Source organism: Trichoplusia ni, chromosome 9 (assembly GCF_003590095.1).
Source record: "Trichoplusia ni isolate ovarian cell line Hi5 chromosome 9, tn1, whole genome shotgun sequence".
NCBI classification, from domain to species: Eukaryota; Metazoa; Arthropoda; class Insecta; order Lepidoptera; family Noctuidae; genus Trichoplusia; species Trichoplusia ni.
In genome coordinates, this window is record NC_039486.1 from 10,821,079 (window position 1) to 10,840,277 (window position 19,199).

The 19,199-nt window shown below is 33.2% G+C and overlaps 1 protein-coding gene across 2 annotated transcripts in view; it reads left to right on the forward strand.

The window, feature by feature from the left end:
* Positions 1-19,199, forward strand: part of LOC113497488 — a 141,507-nt gene that overhangs the window by 33,822 nt on the left and 88,486 nt on the right. For both annotated transcript variants that reach the window (XM_026877055.1, XM_026877054.1), the window contains exon 3: positions 2,295-2,340. In XM_026877055.1, the coding sequence (XP_026732856.1) occupies positions 2,295-2,340 (46 nt within the window). The remainder of the gene's footprint in view (positions 1-2,294; positions 2,341-19,199) is intronic.

Sequence of the window (19,199 nt, forward strand, 5' to 3'; positions counted from 1 at the left end):
TAGGAAAATACAGAAAGTACTCTTTTTATTTATGGTGGGATAGAATGCTTGTTCTCTTTTAAAGGTTCTGTACCCCAGAAGCCTGTAACTGGGGTACCGCTGTCACCAGGCTGAATATCAGGAACTGTGATAGCTGGATAGTTAAAATGTTCACAGTAGATGCATTTCCCATGCCCTTATAACAACAGATACCGAAATAAGAACGTTATTTAGAAGATACCAGCCTATGAATGTCCCACGGCTGGGCAGCTGGGCTTCCCATTGTAAGTAATTGTACGTATATTTTACCCTTATTTCTTACCTTAAAAGACACAGCGTTCTGTACATTGACTCTTCATCTACATCTTAGTGCAAATAATAAATAATTCTGATTTAAATATAATCGCCATATCATTCAGAACATTCCATGACTATCTAGACATTAAAAAAGAAACTTTAAAAGGCTATAAACATGCTAGATATTATGCTAATAATATGATTACAAAATAAGTTCCTTTTAATCAGTTGTTTAACCTTCACGTCATCTTAACAAGTTCTTTTAAAATACATTTTAAAGAAACTAGTTTTAATTATTTAACTCTTAACAGATGTAACTGGTGTGTCGACGTTTGTTTTAATTAACTGCGATAGTGTATCTTTAATTTATCAATTAACTTGGTTGGCTATCATGAGGTCAAGATTTGTTCTTTAAATCAAATTAATTATGTTTTCAATGGACTTTAATAGGAGATTCTTAATTCCCTCTTTATCACGTGTTTATTAGCTTCACTTGTAAGTATGTAAGAAAATTTTGGATTAAATTTTGCACACGCTCTGAGTTCTGATGACAATACATGACTAGCTAAGAAACGTCATTACAAATACAATATGGCGGCCGCCCCGAGATGGATTTTTATAGATTTGTATATAAAGCAAATAGCTGTCATTTGATCTCATAAAATAATTTAGTTTCTCTTAGTAGTTTTTATTTGAAAGTCGGTGGAATAAAAAATATTATAGTTGTTTTAAAATGTGAAAGTGAGATATTATAATAACTGTAATATTTACTGCCAAGAATGCAAAATGATATGTTATCATATTTGAACGGAATTATTAAAGAATTTAAATCAATTATGTAATTTATACTTCAACTGTCTTTTTACACTGAACGGCATCGTATATCCTTTTTTAGATGCGCCATAAGAAACGCAAGGTTTTTATTTAAATTGCAAAACGCAACAGCGATGACGTTGTCAAATCTAGCAATCGAAAGATTGATAAAACAATTGCCAGTCTGCTTTCCGCATCGAGCGAGACAGTATATCAAACTTGCAGTTAATTATTATTTATCGGAAATGTTCTGAGATTAATTGAGAGAAAATTACGCAATATTAAAATATGCAATAGCTACTATATTAGTCACACACTGTAGAAAAACACGTTTACTTATCTCTTGGAAAAATTCTGCAGATATTGAAATTGTAACTTATAATTTTCCTGTAAAAATAATTTATCTATGTAATAAGCCTAACAGAATAATTGAATGGCTATTCAATTTTCTACTCAACCGTTATTTATTTAAAGTTGAATTTTAATTATTAGTTTAAATAATAATCAATTAGTTTTACGGTGCTATAGTAGTTTACCTTGGCTTCCTTAGTGCTATTAATGTACAATATTATTACATTATGTCTAGGATAAAATCTAGCCGATTTGTTAGCGAAATTATATAGCCAGACTAAGTGGTTGAGTGAGATATAATTACTCATTATAACTATGTTGTGGTTTACGATATTAGGGTGTTGGTCAGACAGGAATTTTGTAATAGCAGGCATAAAATTATAATTTTATTGAAACAATTTACCAGGGCAATTCTGCTATTTACTATGACCGATGAATGAATGAAAATGGGCTTAAAATGACACTTTTTGTATTCTCTTAAGCATTTTTGCTATACAATATTTGGAAATTCAGTACGGGACGGTGCGCAATGGTCAAGGTAGGTCAATACCATGAATTTCCAAGTATTGTGTTTGCAAAATGCTTACCGCAAGCTAACATGAGTACTACTACACATTTCCATCGCACATTTCTGTTGGAAACGTAGCTTTGTAACTTATCTAGACCGAAGCTCTATAAAAACTAAAAAGTAGTCAAAAGTAAAGTTGCAACAATAGGTTCAAAAAATGTAAATAGGATTTATAAGTATTCATTTTAAAATTCTTCTTTCAGTTCTCTGTCATTTAGGTAGGTACAGGATAGTGTTTTCGAAAAATTTACGTATCATAAATTAATTTAATTAATGTTTGTTTCAGTGGAAATCGCGATGGTGCGTCATGCGGAAACTATCACCGGTTGCAGGTAAATTATTGAAACTTAATTTAACCGTAGTTTGTTTTAACTTGTAAAGGCTAAACCAATTAGTACTTGTAAACAATTTGCATAATTGGATTCCGCAAGCTTAGTTTGGCCTTTAAACTAATCCCTAAACTAATAAAATCAAATGGTTTACGGCAACCAAAAAGGCCGTGTTAACAATTACTGGAACTATTTCGAAAACGTTTTAATTATAAATTGTCTTTATTTTAGTTTGTTTGTTTGCCTAAGCCTGTTTCGGTTTAGCGATTATTTTCCAAGAACCCATCCAACGAAAAGGAAGTTCTTAGTTCTTATAACTCAGGGACATTACAAGGCCATTTTTTATTGCTAACTTATTACCTGTAGTCCACAATCTAATTTAAACCTTACCGCCATAACAATAGAGATTGTTTATAACTTGGGCAGTAATTGCATGTACATTTTTTCCATAGAAATGATGAGTCATCGAGAGGAAATTACATCCATTCATAGTTCTTGAGTTATTGTTGTCTCTTTCTATTGTAGTAATGATGAGTGAATAGGGGTTTATGTCTATTATGATTTAAGAGGATGATCTTTTGGTGTGTTAAGGAGATAATATTAAGAATACAGCCTTTTTACATACCTTATAAAATAGGGGACAATAATCATTATGCCGTCGCGAATGTTTGTGGTTTAGTACTACTTTGCGACTTTTTTTATAACATATCAGCGTACTTTAAGCTTGCAGTTATAGTAGCTTGTTTCCACTAATATAAACTGGCTGATTGCTTCATATAAAAAAAGCTTTCTATCATTGTACTTGTAATTACTTTTTCTGTCTAGTTTCCTCTTTAAGAAAAAATAATAAGACTTCTTCAATTTCTCAGCAATCATTGAACTATAAACTCAGAAGTATAAAGATACAACTCGCGATGGACGGCAAACCATTTTCCATCCCTTGCAGCGAAATATTGAGTTCATATTGAGTTTCGGAGGATTCCTACAAGTGACTAATATATCGAGAATATCTTATCTTCCTCATAATTTGACCTTTGATACTTGAAAAACCCCAGAACAGGAAAAAATTACTAAAGAATTTATAAAATCTAGATTGTACTACGTTTTATTTTAATTGGCAATCTTGTTCATTGTATGAGAGGCTTTTGCCCCAAGATAGTTACCTACTAGTCTGTTGTTATATTATCATGATTGCTGTTGGATTATTCAAGGAAAATAAATAACTGTACATAACAATAGTGACAGACTTAATTAGGTGCATGTCAAAACGATTCTGGCGTATCTGAGGTAAGATAATTGTGTTCAGAAAATTAAGTCGAAACAATGTTTGGGGTATGCTTGATGTTTATAATGTGTTTTGTGGTTTATAGTGGACCTACATTTATTGCCTATTCGTGAAGAGATAAGTAGAATAAATACTTATTTTTATTCCTTCAATGTTTTCTGAATGAATATTTGGGTTTACAAGCTACCTGATTTGAAATAAATAATATTTTAAGCGAAGCTTTCTCAACTCCTATTTGAATTCTAATTATTAAAATAATAAAACCACAGATCTAGAAAAACTAGCTTTTAGTTCAAAATAATTCAGACAACAGCCTACAATTCCCAATAAATACTAATTTAAATATTTCTCAAACCTTCTGTTTAAAACTTGAAGTGGCTACCGTAACTAAGTACTCCACCGTTGACGGGTTTAGTTCACAGAAAGCCACAAGGCGAGCCACTCCGGCTTATTAAACTTTGTCGCCGGCAGTTAATGCTAACCCGCTTATTAATTACTGCTCCGAGAAATGTTGGATAGGTGCTGGCCTTTCGGGTTTTGATAATACAATATAAATACTACACTGGAAAAGTATAGTAGAAAAGTGAAACAGAAACTTTGAATCTTCCTGCGTGATAGTTTTTGTTTTGTCAATTCGATTTCCAACCTTAACTAAGACATCTTTGACTGATGTTATGAGGACTATTTTTGGCTATTTTGATTTATAAAGACTATTTAAGATCGATTCAGAAACTTAAGTTATTAATATATGTGGAAATTTTATGCATGCTTCTTCAAAAGCGAATCTAAATCTGTTCCTACATCTCGTAAAGGTCATTCTGATTTGTCTAATAGATAACCATGTTTACGTGTAAACCAATCAAAAGAGATTTTTAAATCTTACTGTTTCAGTTTTCTTATATAAATGTACCTATTCTTCAGTGTAATCTTTAATACCTACTGACTTAAACTGTCTTAATACTAAATGAGGTTATAAACTGTTTATCATTCGAAACACACGTCCTAAATGTATAATGCCTATACCAAAACGAAGTGAAATTCACAAAATTATATTATCATTAAACAAGGTCGCACTCGAGTCACTCAAGACTTTCGCGAAAATAATCCTCCTAAAAGTTAAAATAAATTAAATTTTGTTCTTAATTAGCGAGATGAGCGCTCAACGATATTTAAGTAATTAAGATCTTAGGCTAAGATTGCTAACGAGCATATTTTCGGCAATATTTTTGAAAGTTTACCTTATCTCCGTGACCTACATGGTTTAGATAGCTTGTAATTAGATGAAGGATCCTCAAATTAATACTAGGGTACATATTAATATAAAAAAACGTTGATTTGAAGTTCGAACGTAATGTTATGTTTACTGGTAGAGTTTTCTGCTCGCAGTTTGTATGTAATACAAACATATCTAAGCTAATTAAAAGTTTAAGATATTAGAAAAAAAGCATTTTCGTTTTCAGAAAGAGCACCTTTTCAAAGGTCTGTATTTTGTTAATTTGAAAGTGTCTTTATAATCGACATTATTCTTAAAATCATGGCACTCAACGAACAATAAAATATCCAATTCTCACGACCCTATTAAAAATATTGTAATAAATTATGTCACAATATTGTCTGTATGTATGCGCCACAATAACTGTGATTGATGATGACCAAGAAATGAATAAACAAACATAAATATAAATGTATTCCAGACAATGCGATATAAAAAAATATTTCTCACAGATTAATCAGTGTCAGACATGCTATGCAAAGGAAATGTTTTCTGCCTAATTAGGGAAAGAATTCTTCATTTCACGACGTTTTATCTGCATGCTGTTATTGTAAGGTTTTGGTAAAATTGTATTAGGATTTAGGAACTTTGTGCTTTTGACCAAGATTTTGATCTGTGGTTAATTACGTTTGTTTACAAGAGTGTAGATGTGGATGTATTGAATTTGATTTTTCGAAACGGCTAATTTAAATAATTGTTTTTAGGAAGATTATTTGGAAGGTATAGGCGAATCTTTTTTACAAAACGCACAGAAAATACAGTAAAAAGTAATAACCTATACTATACTTTAATTTATCCAAGAAGTGACATTTTGTCATAGAACTTTAGTATTTGAGTGTAGGTCAAGATATTACATTTAATTTGACGCCTTCACTCTAGACAAACAATATTAAAGCTTATCAACGCAACATAGTAACAAACTAACAAGCCATTAAATCCCGGGTCGCAGAAAGTGCAACATCCGATAATTAAAACACAAATAACCAGCGACATTACACGGCAGCCATGTTTTGCAATCGCGCGGCAAAATGACGCGACCGCTCGCACTTGACACATTTATATTCGCACTCAAATACCTGGCGCGTAGAGAACGTTTTTAAATAGACGGTTAAAATTCTGTTCTTATTTTATTTTTTTATTTTTTATACGTGATGCGAATCGATGTTTTTTTTATAGGTAAATGGAATGCTAAAATTGAATTTTGTTTTTAATTTTTGATGTAAGATTTTTAGTACTTTTTTATACCTTTCAATGACATAATATACATAGAATTAAAAAGGTTTTATGCGAGGTAATTTAATACTTTGTTATGCATTTTAGCAGCACCTATTAAAAACCATTGTCTATAACAAAAATGATATTTCATTAATTGTTTACTTAATTTATCTTTGCTGACAAGAAAACCCTTTCCCCACCAAGATTTTATTACGTCACAAGCTACACAAGCATTTGCCCTTCATTATAATTGACTGCTTTAACATTATAATGCTGAATCTAAATATATTACGAGTCTATGATCTAATAGGGCATAAATACTGAGAAAACATACTGACATCAGATTATATGAATCTGTGACATAAGTGCTCGCTGCAATGCCTTGTTGCTTGCCAAGCAATGTTATAACCTAGTTTTAATAGCCTTTTAATTGTAGACCTAATAATTAAACTGTGTATAGTGCACTCGGCTCTTGTATCTATAAAATAATTATGAAAAAGAATGTTATGACAAGTATCTAGGATGTTTCAAGTATAGTTTTTTGTTAATAAAATGTAAAAGATAGTTATATCGTGGCATAGACATGGGATATGTACCTACCTATGTCATAAAAAGGGCTTCTGAAGGAATGTGACTTTCATTCACATATTTGAACAATTCGATATGACAGCTATTATTGTGTCAAAGAATATGAGAACGTATGATTAGAAGACGAATAGTTAGGAATGAAAGAAGAACATTTGAATTAATCTGTAATGATTAAGAACGGAGGGCTTTCCACCATATCTCAATACGTCGTACTAAGTCTAACTGTAAAACTATTACTGTTGAGTTGTGAAAGAGAGATGCCGCTACGGGAAGTTTAGTCTTCTATCTCGCTTGCACAAGACAATAGTCTTTACCTAGTACAGTTGCTAGTCTGTTTCTAGCACAGTTGAAAAGTAGTCGTAAACTATAGGTACACTAGCTGACCCAGCAAACGTTGTTTTGCCTAATGAATTATTTCTAGTTGTATGTATTTCTTAATGCCGCATTATAAAAAAATAAAAACAAAAAATTTCGTCCGAAAAATAAAATATATTGTTCAGTGTGAACAAGCCTTAACACTTAGGATTATAAAAATAGATGTTAGTCGATTCTCAGACCTACCGAATACGCATATAAAATTTGGTAAAAATCTGTTAAGCCGTTTCGGAGGAGTACGGTAACTAACATCGTGACACGGGAATTTTATATGTTAGAGAAGATAATAAAGCACCGTTTATAAAGGACTTATTAAGACAGTATGGCGCTACATACCGATAATTATTTGTTTACAATAACAAATTGACTTGACCAAGTATAGTAGATAATTATGTCTTGTGACTGCATTCCTTGCGAGGCATTAACATGTCAACATACGTGTCACTCGTGTCAGACCTCTTATTTTTCCTTTTATGATTAATGTTTATAAATTTGTTAGAAAATTAATTTCCTTTAATAAATAATGTCTATTTTGTTAGGAATTGGCAAAATTTACTAACGAGGTTAACCTAAATAGGTTTTACTGTAAGCTTGTTCAGCTTACAGTAATAATAATAATAAAAGGCATATTAAAGCCTTTTTTGGGAGAAACAAGTTTCAAAAATTAAGAACATGTTTTTATGTAATGTAGACATTCTGGCAACTCTAAAAAAGTGTGACTTAACAGATTGACACGCATTCCAGACTAGCAATAATAAGCGACTTATCTGTAAAAGTATTTTATGTAAACATTGTAGCTTATTGTATCAACTCTTAATCGAGATGAAGTGAACAGTAATGAAAAAAATTACAGTGAGAAAACAAATCGTTTTCAACTGTAAACTGTAGTGTGTCTGAAAAGATGAATGAAATACAATGCAGCAATCAGAAAAGTCAGACTAATACAAAAAAAACAGAATATCATATTTATTATTTAACACCTTTTTACAACACAAGAATAACCGTGAACTGTGTTGATATTTAAGTCTCAACTAAACTTAAACTCCTTAACATTTCACAACAAATGCAGACTCTCGAAACCACGAACCCTTATTCAAATCACACGCTTATTTCAAGACGTTCATTTGCTAAAAAGAGACGACTGTATTTAGAGTGAGAGAGTACACACTAATAAGTTAAGTTAAGAAGTTTCGCTTCGTATAGTGACTTGCAAAATTACTAATGTGTGAAAACATAGACATAGGAATAATGTGGTTATATTTCTTGCAAATGTGTATGATAAGACATTTTTTATACAAAAACGATTTTTGTGTCATGTGTGGTCTAAATCTAAATATGTAATATCGAAAATTGGATAATTTTTTTAACCAGCCAGCAAGTTTTATGACGTCTCAAAATGAAAGAGTTCTTATTTCAAGTAGGCCTTTTCAAGCTCTTTCGAGATGAACCGAGCAAGAACCTCAAGTCTCAGTCAGTTTCTGAAGAGTAGGCAAAAAGGTGGAGATTCTCAATTCGTCTGGTTTTTTAGTTATCTCAGAACCTCGGACTGGATGAATTGATTTTTTTTATACTTTTTTAATTTAACGTACAATTGCTGTCATTTGGTCCCATATGAAATGATACCCTTATTTTTTTTTGTTTTAATTTGAAGCCAGTTATATTTTTGATATCAAAAGATATTATTATGACTAAACGGTACTGTTTGTTTAACATACCTACTTTAACTTGAGCTTTCTCACTGGGCCTTCTGTCTCCCAACATGGCGGCATGGCGGCAGTCCACTCGAGCGCGCATGCGCAGTGCAGCGACCGCTAATGAATGCGTTCGCTGTCTGTCCGTCTGTTTGATAGATACCACTCACATTCAATGCTCCTGATTCTGATATCCGATCGATGTTTCCGTGTGAATGCAATGTAAGCGAGAGTTCTTCTTTTTGACAACGAGAAGCTTGCTATCCTTGACCTATTTTTAACCGACTTTCAAAAAGGAGTAAGTTCTCTGTGTGAATCTTTTATATTGTCTTTTGACCATGGCGATCTGACGACAAATACTTTCAAATTGCGCAGGAGCTTTTTCTACGCTTTTTGTGCATTGTTAAATATCTAACTATGATATTCCCACCTAAATATGAAAGTATTTGAAATAAAACCTAAAGAAATAAGAATATATCTTCGCAAGCCTCGCCTTAGCATCGTGAAAGAAACAACTGCAGAAGTATAAGCACAGCATAGTCATAATAATAACTTTAAGTTACCAAAAAATTTGTACGTAACAGGCAGTTGCTATAAATTTATGCACAACACTCTCCTAATTAAAGTTTATCAGTAATGTAATCACGATGAGGCCACTAAACCAGCTTGTAATTAGGCTAACATAATTACTTGTTAAATAAAAATATATTATAGTGGAAAATGTTAATAAGGTGTTGAATTTAACTCGTATTAACAGCTTTAAATGTCATGATATTTATACTAATATGAAACTGTTTTTAATTGCTAATAAGCAAGTAATCTGCTGAATCACACTTCGCAATAAAGCGAAAGTTTGTAAGCTTGTTTATTGCTGTATTTTTCGCAAAATACTGGGATACATATCAAATTAACGTAAGACCTTTCATTAATATGCTGGGTTTTTGGCCGGTGTTAAAAATTTAGATTGCACAGCTCTCGTATTATTGGTTCATTAAATAAATTACAAATATATATGTTTTACTGCCAAACACGGCTTCCTTAATAATATTCAGCCGTATTATATAAAAGCTTTGCTCAATGAATTATGATGAATAGCATTTCTGACTTATATGCTATTTACAGTCAACAAATACTAGGTCTCTTCATAATCTATATCTATACTCTATATACTAATATATAAAGCTGAAGAGTTTGTTTGTTTGTTTGAACGCGCTAATCTAAGGAACTACTGGTCGAAATTGAAAAATTCTTTTTGTGTTGAATAGACCATTAATCGAGGAAGGCTTTAGGCTATAAATCATCACGCTACGACTAGTAGGAGCGAAGATACAAGGGAAAATGTGAAAAAAAACAAGGCAGGTATAAATCATAACTTATATCTTCTACCCACGGGGACGAAGTCGCGGGCAACAGCTAGTATACTATATGACTCAATTGCCATCTGTAAATCATACTTTTCGTTAGTAACGCGTGAGTAAACATTTGAAAACCAACGTTACATTTCCCCTTGATTGAATAACAACAACATAAACAAAACAAACAAATCTTTGGAACTTTTCTCTCTGGGGCAAGAACCAATGAGGCGGCTTTTGTTTTGTTCCTTCCCAAGAGCAAAGAGACGATCAAACCGTTTGATTCAAACTCGAAATGGTTTGAGTCAAACCAATATCCACGTGTTCCTGTTCTACTACTAGGAATATACGTTTAATAAAACGGTTTGGTCGTAATAGGATTTCTTTGCACAACTCTTATCAAATCACTTGCTTTATGGCCCTACATTCTACAAGCATTCGCGAAATTTCGCACTATCTCTAACAAGGTAATAACAACTTTATTTTCATAAAAATAAAACACATTATGGAAAGTTACAATGAAATTTTGTTATCATAAAACTGAATTGATAAGAACTAGTGGTGGGCCACTACAAAGATTTTATCGATACTCGTTTTAACCGCTATTCTTTTGTTTTTGAAAGTGTTGTTTTTATAATGTAAGATACGCTTGATAATTTTAAAGTGTTATTTTGTTTTGCGACACTTTCTGTTTTAATCTAAGAATTTAAGATAAACAGTACTAAGACCTGCTTAGAATGTAGGCTTCATGGAATTTCTTTTGTGTTATAAAGCAGTTGACAGTTTATAGCCAGACATCATTTAATTAATAATTATATACATAGGATATAGTAAAATTAAGAATTAATTTTGTAACTTACAGTTTTTTTTTTCATATAATTTTATCGACTTTCCCCATCACTACGGCAATCAAAACAGGTTTTAGTGTTGTTGACTCATCGACAGGTGGATGTGTGCAGGATGCGAACCGCACACCGCATAGCAATTAAACTGAAAAATAACGTTTTCGGTTTTATTAACTAAACGGTTTAAAACCCCAAACTGCATACGGCATCGCGCCGCAAATTGCGTTATCAAAAAAAAAAACTAATAACTGTGTGACCTAATTATTAAAGCTTGGACCACACGCAGTAAGGTAAAGTTAAGGATGTGAATTAAGAATTAAAACATGTTTTAAGGTTTATGTATTAAGGCCTAGAAGATAAGAACGAAAATTGAGGATGTAAACGCGTATGAAGGCGCATTTCATGTAACTAAATTATTGTTAAGTAAGAACAAATGAAAATGTGGCCTTTTGCAAGTGACTTGAATGTTTGCGAAACCCATACCGATATAAGGATTGGGGTCCTGTTGGCGAGAGTCGAGTTTTAAGAAAAAATCTACTATTTATATTATATTACTAGCTGTTGTTCGCGACTTCGTTCCCGTGGGTAGAAGAAGATATAAGTTATGATTTATACCCGTCCTGTTTTTTTCACATTTTCCATTGTATCTTCGCTCCTATTAGTCGCAGCGTGATGGTTTATAGCCTAAAGCCTTCCTCGATTAATGGTCTATTCAACACAAAAAGAATTTTTCAATTTGGACCAGTAGTTCCTGAGATTAGCGCGTTCAAACAAACAAACAAACTCTTCAGCTTTATATATTAGTATAGATGTATTTTTTCTTTAACATTGAGCCTTGACTACGAAATAACCTGAAGCTTACCTTAATGAAATTAATAAAATTACCCCAAATTATAATTAAAACAGTACCTTCTTGCTAAGTTCTTTGCAGTACCTCAATATACCTTCAAACCCCATTGAGACCACCCGCTAAATTGGAACCCAATGAAGCATTAGATTAATTAAAACACAATTACACAACTACATATACACCTCCCCTTAAATATACATTTACTAAAGCCAGTGCACACGGTTGGCTCATCAAACTGCCATTTCTGGCGATACCCTAATGACAGGGTTATCATACATGTGCTCCCGGCTTTATCGAGAGGCGGGCACTGTGCCAAATAACGTTTTTTGTTTAATGATATGTATATGAATATGTATATTTATCAAAATTGGTTTCGACCCGTGAAAAGTTATAAATAGAAATAATAAACTAGTCAATTTGGACACTTAAGTGTACATACAAAAAGACAAATCGGTTGAAGATAAATTTGTGGGTTCCCCTCAAATATCTGTATCAACCGTTGTTTTACCCCGATCTTTTAATTTAGTATTTGTTGTATAGTAGCTGCGAAAATACAATATCTGTTTGAATAAAACTATCAACATCTACTGAACTGTCTAAATCTCCTTCAGATTGTTCCTCCTTTCGATCTCCTCCTTTGGCTGCTTTTACTAGACCACTTAAGTATGTACATAAAAATGGGTTAATAAAATAGATGGTCATACAAAACCTTATTATGTAACTAATTAATCTAATACACAAAATCCATCCTACTCCACAACCGTAACCAATTCTACTCCAATCTTAAAACAAAGTTCCACAGAATGTGCCTTAAAAGGCTCAGTGTGTCCCGGCCGGTGTGGCCCGGAAGTGTCCCGGATTCGCCGTCAGGTGGTCAATAAACATGTGCCCTTAAGGATTATCCGATAAGGATGGCGTAAAAGGTCCCGTACTGTCCTATTATATTAGGGCTTACGAAACTTCGCCTTGTAAAGTATTCATGTTTGGTATATTTTGGTTTGTGTGTTGGGCACGATAAGTGGTCTTTTTTTAAGTGTTTCTTTACATGTAAAAGAAAATGATTTGTTAATATTTTCAAGGTCTCGTAAAAACATTTGCAATTATGATGAAACCTATTTTGAACAACAGAAACCAGTGAACCAAACTTGATGAATTTTAATAGAACCAATTGACAACCATTTTACTTTAAATTAATAAATAATCAAGAAAATCAAAAAGACAACCTCTTTCGTTTTGAAGTCGGTTTAAATGTACCTAATCCTCAAAACGACTTGTTCGATAAAATAAATACTGAATATTCTATTATGAAACAGTTAGTTCACGAATAACTACAAGTCACTACATATAACCTAGGAACAGAACCCATACCGTTAACAATGAAAGTACTTTTACCCGCCATTTGTTACTGACACAAAAAAATAATGGTTTCGTAACTCTACACTTTGATAATCACTTTATTTTTATTATTGAAACCTTACAAACTTAACTTTGCAGCGTAATTTAATCAAACTAGTCTTTAAGCAGCTTAAAATAAGGGTGTTTTTTCATGAGTGAGTGTAGGTTTAAAAAATGTCACGCTTGGAGGCCGGGAAGTCGGTTTTTATCTTCTTTTAATGCATCGACACTCACGCGCCGATTGCCACAGATTAAATTACAAGATAAAAAAATATTATATCAAATATCTTTGAGAAAGTGCTCTTGTTAAACTTTATGAGATTTTTTTCTTACATTTCTTTTGTATGTTTTTTTTTCTACAGACAAGCCTACAATGTAAACATTGGGGCCCGACAAATTATGATACATTTTTCATTTGGAAGTACTTTGCCGTCATCAACAAGACTCTTTTATCCATGATTTGTATATTCTGCTTCTGATTTTCTAATTTTTATATGTATTACTCCACAATTGACATAATCTAGCCAGCATTTCTCTACCTCGACCCTCGGCGTATCATAAGACAGGCATTACTCCTAGTTTTCCGAAACTGTGTTACATTGGTTGCTGGAGACAATACATTTTAAATGCGACTGTTGTAAAAGGGAGACGGAAATCCACATTGTAGAGTTGCATCTCTCTTCCACATCTCTTTGACGACCTCCGTGGTCGAGCGGCGTACGCACCGGTTTCAAGGTGTCGCTAGCTCTGAGGTCCCGGGTTCGATCCCCGGTCGGGACAATGTAACAAAAAAAACACATTTCTACATTGTCTCGGGTCTGGGTGTTTGTGGTAACTTCGTTGTATCGGAATTCCATAACACAAGTGCTTTAGCAACTTACTTTGGGTTCAGAACAATGTATGTGATGCTGTCCGAATTTATAATTGGAATTTATCTACAATAACACTAGAGTTTTAGGCGCCATTTCTAACAGACCCATATATATACCCAAACATTGGTTACATGAACGTAACAGAACACCTGCATCCCATACAGTTTATTCTAGATGTTGTCTCAAACATCTGTTTATCATCTGTATGATTGCATCGCGAAATATTCCACTGTCAGTCAAGATATAATATTTGAGTTAGAGATAGCATAGTTGCATAAATGCCATTTTTATCTGATGTGTTTGTTCTGTGATAAATACTTGGATACAAGTGTTATATGCGTAGATGTGTAGTTTGTCACGTACACCTGCAATTTTGAGGTATCAAATCTCGCCAATGATGCTGTGATTTGCGTAGGAAACTCTTAGGTATTAAACCTGATAGAATCGAGTAAAGGAAAGTATGACAAGAAACGAAGAATTGACGTACAGAGTGTTTAGTTTGACAAAACTTGGCTTTGCCTAGAAAAATATTTTTTTACTAATATACGAGTGTTATATGACCTTTACTTAACAAAAGAAGATGTTAACGCGAAAATATGCGTCTTGAATTTCTTAAAATTTTGATTGCGTCACAACAAATGGTGGTCGCAAGGTAACAATTTGTCAGTGAAGCATTGAAAGAAATCTTACCATATTGTTTGTTTTTTATATAAGTTCTAGGTGCACATTTAATTTTCAAGCCATGTTAAGTACTTAAAATGCAAGTTTGTTATCTTTAATATGCAAAAGCATCCATCCTCTATGACTATTTTCTTTGTATGTATCTAACATCTTCACTAAGAACCAAACAGTAGTTAAAGTAAACAATTTCCATACAAAACATTAATAGTTTTCGTAAGTTCCGTGTAATTACAATTACTTACGTCGTCCGCTGGAAACTTGGAGAAAGTTCAGCTTTCCCTGCTTACCCTCAAGCTATACGTCGCTTAGAATAAAGGTAATCATATTTAATTCACTATTATGCACCCTATATTATAAAACCAGGCTGTGTTTATTATTTCGTTGCTATAAGCTTTAATAAATTATTGTAAAATTAGCTTTTCGCCTGCGTCGAGGTCGGTCAAATCGCGTTTCCAAGAGAAATCTTCAAAAGTCCGGGATAAACTCTATCTCTGTACCAAATTTCATTAAAATCAGTTCAGTGGTTTAGACGTGAAAGCGTAACAGACAGACAGAGTTACTTTCACATTTATAATATTAGTAGGGATATACGCGTTTATACAAACCCTTTTATACAATTCGTCGTGTTTCAGAATTGATTTGTACGCATTTAAACTCGTTCAGACGATTCGTCGTGTCTATAAATTGATTTGAACGCATAAGGCGCAGGTTCAATTCAAGCGCAGGCAAATACTATCCTATGACATTTTAAAAGATACAGACTTTTTCTTAGAAAGGACAATTCAGACGATAACAATTAAAATAACAATAACATGTGGAAAATCTTCTGATTTTCTTGAAAAACCTTTCAAAATCACAGATGTTTTCTACAAATTGGAGTTATATAAACTTAGCCAAACAAATAAATACGATTGCTCATAAATAATTTATTGAACTGAGTCTAGACTGTAAGAGACAATCTGGATTGGTTCTTTAGGGTAGATAGACAATCGTAAAACATAATTTATTCATCACCCTGTTTTATGTGCCCGTTCTTCAGATGTGGTAAATGCTTGTCCATGTATTCATCTACTAAACCTTATGCGGAGAAATTCGATGGGACCAATCATGGTGTAGTTTGAAGTCCACTAAATTATAACACCATTAAACTTACTCAAAATTCGAAAAAAAGTCTCCTTACGTTATAAAAATAAATTAAAACATCACATCTTAAGATTGCTAAGGAGGACATCAAGTCAATAACCAATTTCGCTACAAAAAACAAAACACAATCAGGTCGGACACCACCTGTCTCCCAGCTGCGCCTGCGCATAAAAATGTTACATTCACGAACAACCCGATGCGGTGCGGCCATTGTATGATACATGTCTTTTTGTATTGACAAGAAAAGGTCGTTTATTGATATTAAAGCTGTAAAAGGCAATTTTGTGAGACACCTGTATTTTGTAAAATATTTTAGATGTTTTGTTTTTACTCCATGGAGATAGAGGGTAATGGTTTTGATGTAGATTTAAGTAGTTTAATGTGAGGTTTATTGATATTGTTAATTAACAAAAGATAGTGTTTAATTTTAATTGGCCGTGGCTCAAGATAATTGTCGGCTTTTTGTATTTCACTTGTAAAAATACACCGTTTAATTCTACCATTGGTCAGTTATTATTTTCACTACCGTATTTGATTCTGAAAAAGGTTAGTTAGTCAAAATGCACTTACAATCTTCTATCTTCTGACTTTAAGATGGAACAAAACTTACAATTAAATAACATCACTTAATTTTCATTTAATAACTCAGTCTTAACGTTCACACGGCACTATATTCTGGAAGTTATTTCAAGAGACTGGACAGAGATGTAAAACGGACAATAGGATTCGTAGTCTGCGTAACTTCCCAACAAGTTTATAACTACTGGGTTAGGGTCCGTACTTAGGGGCGGGCGAGCCGAACATGTTACTATAAATGAAGAACATACATATGCTAGCAGAAAATTATCTACTGGTAAAGAGTCTATAGAATACCTATGTTGGTCATCACGCCAATCCGTCATTCCCGCGCACGACAAGCGTTTGGGTGAACTACGAATCCTTGAATGCATAAGAAAGACCCGAAGAACAAGGATAAATTCCTTAAAAAAAATCCGTTCAAAAAAATGTAAAGCACATTAAAGATACATAAAACAAAACCCTAATTGATAGATATACATAAGTATCGTGGTTATCTTTTATCCTAGTCAGGCGTAACAGCGATCCTAGATATAGGATACCGCTTTATTAAAGCTAGCGTGTATAACGTTATCGATGCATTTTTGATTACCACCCTTTCATAGATTGGTGATTTCGCATACATATTCTAACCAGCCCATCCTATCCCAGATAGCAACAATGTGTACGGAGCCTTACGACTATGGTAATAGAATAACAAAGTTGCGCCGCTCCCTCCGGCTAAGTCGTGAAGATACCGTCACGAACAGATTACCGAGCTTAAAATAAACTGCTTGACGACAATTTGTTATAAACATTCAAGACAGGGTTGCCCGGTAACGTATGTGGTAATACCTTGTTAATCCAACTAAGATCAACTTATAAGCATGAAGATTTTATTGAAAAAGAAAAGTGATAGTATAATATTATGCTTTTGTATTGGTTCTACTTGTTGGTGTTCAAAGGTTTCTGGCAACATGGGATGACATAGGATCGTATTTGGATGAATTGAACGCAAAGAGACCTAAGTATATACAGCAGAAGGGTTTCAGATTTTTTCGGCACTATTTATTTTACAAAATAGCTTTCAGTGAAAATTTCCCAAGAGTCAAGTCTACAACCAACGCATTTTGTAACTTAAAATCTAGGTCATTGAACACAAAATACAATGTTAAATGTAATTGTCGTCTAACCTAGTATTTAAATATTGTAGACACTTGTGTAGTCTGCGACCTCTTGACCGCCGTTAACAAAGAGTCATTTAAACAGACTTCGAGCTAAGACAAACAAAGACTTTTGTTTATTTCATATTTAATTTAAATAAACATAATTATTAATCGAGAAAAAAAACATAAAGTCAACTATTAAAATGTTGGCAACCTCTGTCATGCGCGAGCGCTCTTAAAAACACGCACCTGTCAAATTATCCTTTACAAAACTTTGTATTAGGATAACTTTTGGATAAAAAAGGATAGTTGCGTTTTATTTTTAAACAGAGTTTTTATACAAAAGGACGCACCAAGATGGTTTACCTCTTGCGAACTATCTTACAGGATAAGCATAATAACAAGTAAACCCAATGTCATTACGATTCTCTATAACAAAAAGAAACATTCAAATGCGACACAAACAAGAAATAAATAAAAACTGTTGACGGCCCCTGCTTTCGATGCGCATACGCATTTTCGACAGCAGCTGTCACCGACCCATTATATGGCGTTGTCACTATCGATTTCTCGCTATTATCTTAAATTGTTTGACACAAAGAAACGGCGATGGAAAAGGTGTTGATGGTGAAAACAACTTTAAATGGTCTTTTGAAAGATGGAAAGGCATTCTTCAATACAACTGGCTTTATTTAAGACAGGATATAGAATAGGAGGTACTTGTACTAGTATTTTAGCCGAAATAATTCTTGGCCTCTTTGTACAAGTATGCTAGTTAATATTACATTTTATTTATATTCCCATCTAAGGTTTATGAACACACAAAACAGTATAAAAAAAGAACATGAATGAAAAGATGTCAAAAATTGCTGTTTATTTCATAACAAACCATATAACCCATAATAGGAGAAGTAGGTGATGTTTTCATCCAGCAGAGTGCGACTTTAAAGAAAATAAAATTGAAGCTTACATACTAATATAATATTATATAAAATTACCATATTACCATATTTATTCTCTAGCTCACTGTGTCCCACATCCGGGCAAAGGCCTCCCCCAAATCCTTCCACGACTCTCTATTACCAATTAAAATTACCATTACTTATAAATAAATCAAAGCGTTGACAAGTCATGCGCCGGCGCAGCATGGGCTTAACACTAACACGATAGTACAATGTGTTACTTGACTGACACCCACAACTAAGCTAAAAGCACGTTTAGACTGGGCGAGAATTATCATTGGATGTGATACATTGCCAGCAATGATGTATCACTTTTGATACCAGAGCTGCGTGGCTACGCAATGTATTTGCAACCCGTACTGTATTTCTCGCCTTGTATAAATGAACTTGACAATGTTGACATTACTTTGACATGATGAAGACAGTCTTGTTGGAGTCACATTTGACTTCTTGTTAAGTTTGACATCTATTGGTATTCAAATACAGTTTTAGGCTTTTATTAAGCCCTAGTGTTGTGTATTTTTATTGGTAGTTACAGATTTAGGTAGGGGCCTTACATTGAAATAACACCAACACCGATTCCGATTTGAGGTCCTCATTTAATCTCGGTACCA